Source organism: Carex rostrata, chromosome 19 (genome assembly GCF_964058835.1).
Source record: "Carex rostrata chromosome 19, lpCarRost1.2, whole genome shotgun sequence".
Lineage (NCBI taxonomy): Eukaryota > Viridiplantae > Streptophyta > Magnoliopsida > Poales > Cyperaceae > Carex > Carex rostrata.
Window position 1 is genome coordinate 974,949 of NC_135936.1, and position 4,046 is coordinate 978,994.

Sequence of the window (4,046 nt, forward strand, 5' to 3'; positions counted from 1 at the left end):
CCACCTCCACTCCTCATCCAAACTACCCAAACAAACAAACGATTCCGATATTTGGTAGTCTAGGTTCCCTGTACCTCTACCTGAACTGAACCCCCCCATCCTTTTCCCTAGATCTCCTGTGGATCTTGTGGTTTTATCTACTTCAGATTTTACTACTGTCTAGTGTTAGTGTGACAGCAAAATTGTGTTACGGAAAAAAAAAAAATAGAATGTGTTATTTAGGTATAGTTCAATTAATTGCTGGAAACGTATAATATATTAATATATGTACGTATGAATAAATATATGGGGTAGACTGGTAGTGCTACTTTTAAGTTTTTCCAAGTATAATTAAGATTAATTTGTTATAAATGCTTGAACGGAGCTTTAATTAGGGAGTAAAGAAGAAGAGGAAACAATGAGACAATTCAAGCCATATGTAAAGATTAAAAGATAAATATTTCCTATATATATGAGAAGACGAACGAGATCAACAAATACAAACTCGTATAAAAAAGATTGAATAAGCCAACTGTACAATTTACATACATCAAAACACTAACCAAGAACAAAGGGAAAAAAAAGAAAAAAAGAAAAAAAAAAAAAAACTAACTTAAATGTGGCATTACCTAACTTAAGTCCTAGAAAAGCAATCTGGATCGGTTTTGTTTAAAGGGAAGGGTAATTTCGGAAATTTATATGCAAGGGTAAAACAGAAGTTGGGAAAAGGACATTGTTAGTTGATTGTGAACTTAACATTTACAAGGAGGCGGGAGGACAAAGTACAACTTGGAGGGTATATTAGTCAATCAAAAGTATATGACTTGGTCTCTAGAGAAGGAAAGATAAACAGCCACAAACTAACAGATATGTCCACGTCGCTGGACCACCGGATTGGACGGCCAGGATGGTTCGATTGGCCGGAATATTACCGGTGCCCCATATTGCGGGTATAGAAGCATCAACACCGTTGGCGCATGAACATACGATGGCGATGTTCTAAAGCTAAACCGCTGTAGTAAAATCGCAAGTGTAATTTTTGCCTCTAAGATTGCTAAATTCTGGCCAATGCACATTCGGGCACCAAGGCCGAAGGGGATGTAGGCCAATGGGTGCCGAGCTGCACGGGCAGCACCATTCTCAAACCGGGCTGGATTGAATTGTGATGCATCCGGACCCCACAGGTGTGTGTCATGATGCACGGCCAAGATTGGGATAAGAATCTCCGTGTCCTGTGGGACCATGTAGCCACCGAGTTCCACATCTGCCTTTGCACGTCGTATTGTCGCAACTGCCGGTGGATACAGTCGTAGTGTCTCGCTCAATATCATTCCAATCTATCAGGAAAATGAAAAATCTGTGAGATTTCCCTTTTTGATATTATTTACAATGATTAATAGATGATTGCCTGCATATTCGATTAAAACAGAAGAACAAAATAAAACAAAAATTGTGTACCATTTTGAGCTTAGGAAGATGCTCTTTAGAGGGGAGGTCTTTGGAGCCGCAGACCTCAAGGACCTCCTGCCGGGCCCGCTCTTGCCAGTCTGGATGCATAGCGAGAAGCACGCTGGCCCAAGTTAGCAAATTAGAGGTTGTCTGTTTCCCGGCAAAGAAGAATGTCTTGCATTCCTCCACCATGTCATCTATGGTGATCACTGGGGAATCACCGGCAGAAGGGGCACCCTTGTAATTCATGGTTGAGTTAATCATTAAACCGAGCAAATCCCTTAGACCATTCTGATCGGGCTCCTTTGCGTCAAGGGTATCCTCTTGCTGTCGTCGTGCAATTAGGCTCTGTAATCCTTTTCTGATTTCTCTGTCCAATATCCATGACTGTCTGTTTCTCTTTGTTGGTATGAACCTGTGAAATTAATAAATTATGTAAATATTGAATTTGGTTATTAAAAAAGGAATTCAAAATTTGACAGCAAAGAGATTATTACCGGTAGCCGGGGATGAAGACCTTGCGAAATGCTTCTGAGGCAAAGGACATGAGCTGCGTCTGTAATTTGAACACAGCCTTGCCGTCTTCATAGCTCGAACCAAATACGGTACGAGTTATCGCATCCTCTGTTACAATTTGAAACCATTCGGCCAAATCAATTTCCACCTGGCCCGCCTCGGCTGATGCTGACATGGCTGTCCACTTATCGGCCATATCTGCTACAGTCTTCCCAACAAATGGAACTAACAACTGTTCAGAATAAAAATTCAAATTGAATTAATAAAAGAAAAAAAAAATGCAGCAAAATTCGAATTCATAAAAAAAACATGCAAAAGAGAAATGTCCAAATTACTTTGAGATTGTCCATGTAAAATGCGGGGTTAAGAACTTTCCGGTGGTGGGCCCACTTTTCGCCATGTAGGCTAACAAGACCATCCCCTTCAAGCTGGCGTACTAGCGGGTGGGACTCATACCGGTCAAAGTACTCGGACCGGGACAGAAATATCTCCCTGATCATCTCTGGATCAGAGACGGTGAGGCGGGGTGTGGGGCCGAACCATATCAGAACCGTAGAACCTGCAGTTTAGTGTCAGTTTTCAGAGTCAGGAGCGGTACTAAATTAGAAATGACAAAAGAGAGTAGCTAGCTATAAAGGAGAAAGGGAAAGGGAAAGGAAGGGAGGCAAGAGGAGTTAATAGAGAGGCACATATCACGCAGGAGGGATACATCTTGGACACCTTGTAGGGGTACAAGATGGAGACATGGATTAAGAGAGATAACGAACAGGGAACAACAACTCCCTAATGCCTAGCGCTTGAGAGCTACAGCGCGTTTTTCATTTTTATTTATTTCTTTTCCTTCTTTTTTTCCTTTCAAAATTTTAATTTTACCCCTTTTGTTTTGGGTCTTATATGAGAGAGGTGACAATGCGAAAAAAAATAAATGAAAAGGAAGAAAAAGGAGCATAACTATTAATTTTACTTCTTGTAGTGAAAGAGAGGACTGTCGATACTGACAAAAATAAGAAAAGGCTGAAATTGGTTACCGAAGGGGAATGGGAAACAGATCATGATAGTAAAAAAAGAGAAGAAAAAGACGATAAACATGATAAAAGATACAGGAAGAAAAGTAAAATATAACATAAAATAGTTAATTTGATAACCCCGTAATTCAGAACGGACCTCATGATTGGGAAAACACCAAGAGGTGATTAAACAGCTGCTTGAATCCAAACAAAAACATGACAGAAAAACATATGCACAAACAGAGAAAATACCAAAACCGACACTATTCAAGTACGCATAAGCTAGATTGATAGATAACTCTTTTCTCTTTTATTTTCTTCAAAAAAAATAAAAATAAAAGAAGGTATCAATACCGTAGATCTTCTTCCAGTAATGGTAGAAGGCGAGAACTCTAGGAAATATATTGTGAGAAGTCTGCGGCACCATTGGTTTAGATGAAGCTTCCACCATTAAAGCAACCATCTCTTTGACGCTGCCGAGGAAGAACCGGTAGGGGGGACCCCGTATCCCCTGCTTTGTGAAGTGTTCTTCGAGCCTTTTTGGTCGAAACCAGAGTATGTCAAGCACTTTCATACCCATGTACATGCAAAACCACATCAAGCTTAGATAGAGAAGAGACTTGAACAACCACCATATCATATTTTCATCCATCCTCTGTTTTTTTTTTTTTTTTCTTCTTCTTGGTTAAATTGATTTCTCGCTGTTTTTTGAACAGCAGGAGAATGAATGAGGGGGAAAGCAACTGATTCTCTTTGGTCTTTTGGATTTTTGGAGTATATAGAGAAGTAAAGTGGGGGTGGGTTTATATATGTAGACAGAGAGAGTAAGAGAGAGAGAGAGAGAGAGAGAGAGAGAGAGAGAGAGAGAGAGAAAATGTAGCGAGACCGGCGCCGATGGGGCCGCCGTTTGGGGTTTGAGAGAGGGTTAAAAGGGTCAACGAGGTGGCTGAATGTTTGCTACAATGACAAAACTACCCTTTCAGTGTTGCGTACTGCGTTGTGTGGATGGATGGTCCTTTTGTGTGCTAAGAACAAATGTGTTTGTTATGGACTTATGGGACTTATTTTCCACGTAGCCCCTCCCTTCGTCTCAAG

At 40.6% G+C, this 4,046-nt stretch overlaps 1 protein-coding gene across 1 annotated transcript; it reads right to left on the reverse strand.

Moving 5' to 3' along the window:
- Positions 1-486: 486 nt before the first annotated feature.
- Positions 487-3,724, reverse strand: LOC144571726 (cytochrome P450 734A6-like). The gene is made up of 5 exons (XM_078321094.1): positions 3,306-3,724; positions 2,280-2,503; positions 1,926-2,176; positions 1,438-1,843; positions 487-1,316 (listed from the first exon to the last, which is right to left on the reverse strand). The coding sequence occupies exons 1-5, from the start codon at positions 3,601-3,603 to the stop codon at positions 840-842; spliced, it is 1,656 nt and encodes a 551-aa protein (XP_078177220.1). The 5' UTR covers positions 3,604-3,724; the 3' UTR covers positions 487-839.
- Between the last annotated feature and the right edge of the window lie 322 nt (positions 3,725-4,046).

What these genes read in the sequence shown, in the direction of transcription:
- LOC144571726 (XM_078321094.1), bottom strand. Translation starts at nt 3,603, where the DNA reads ATGGATGAAAATATGATATGGTGGTTGTTCAAGTCTCTTCTCTATCTA. An exon ending in GTCTTCATCCCCGGCTACCG is followed by an intron (nt 1,844 to 1,925) that starts GTAATAATCTCT and finishes TTAATTTCACAG; the next exon opens with GTTCATACCAACAAAGAGAA. An exon ending in ATCTTCCTAAGCTCAAAATG is followed by an intron (nt 1,317 to 1,437) that starts GTACACAATTTT and finishes TTTTCCTGATAG; the next exon opens with ATTGGAATGATATTGAGCGA.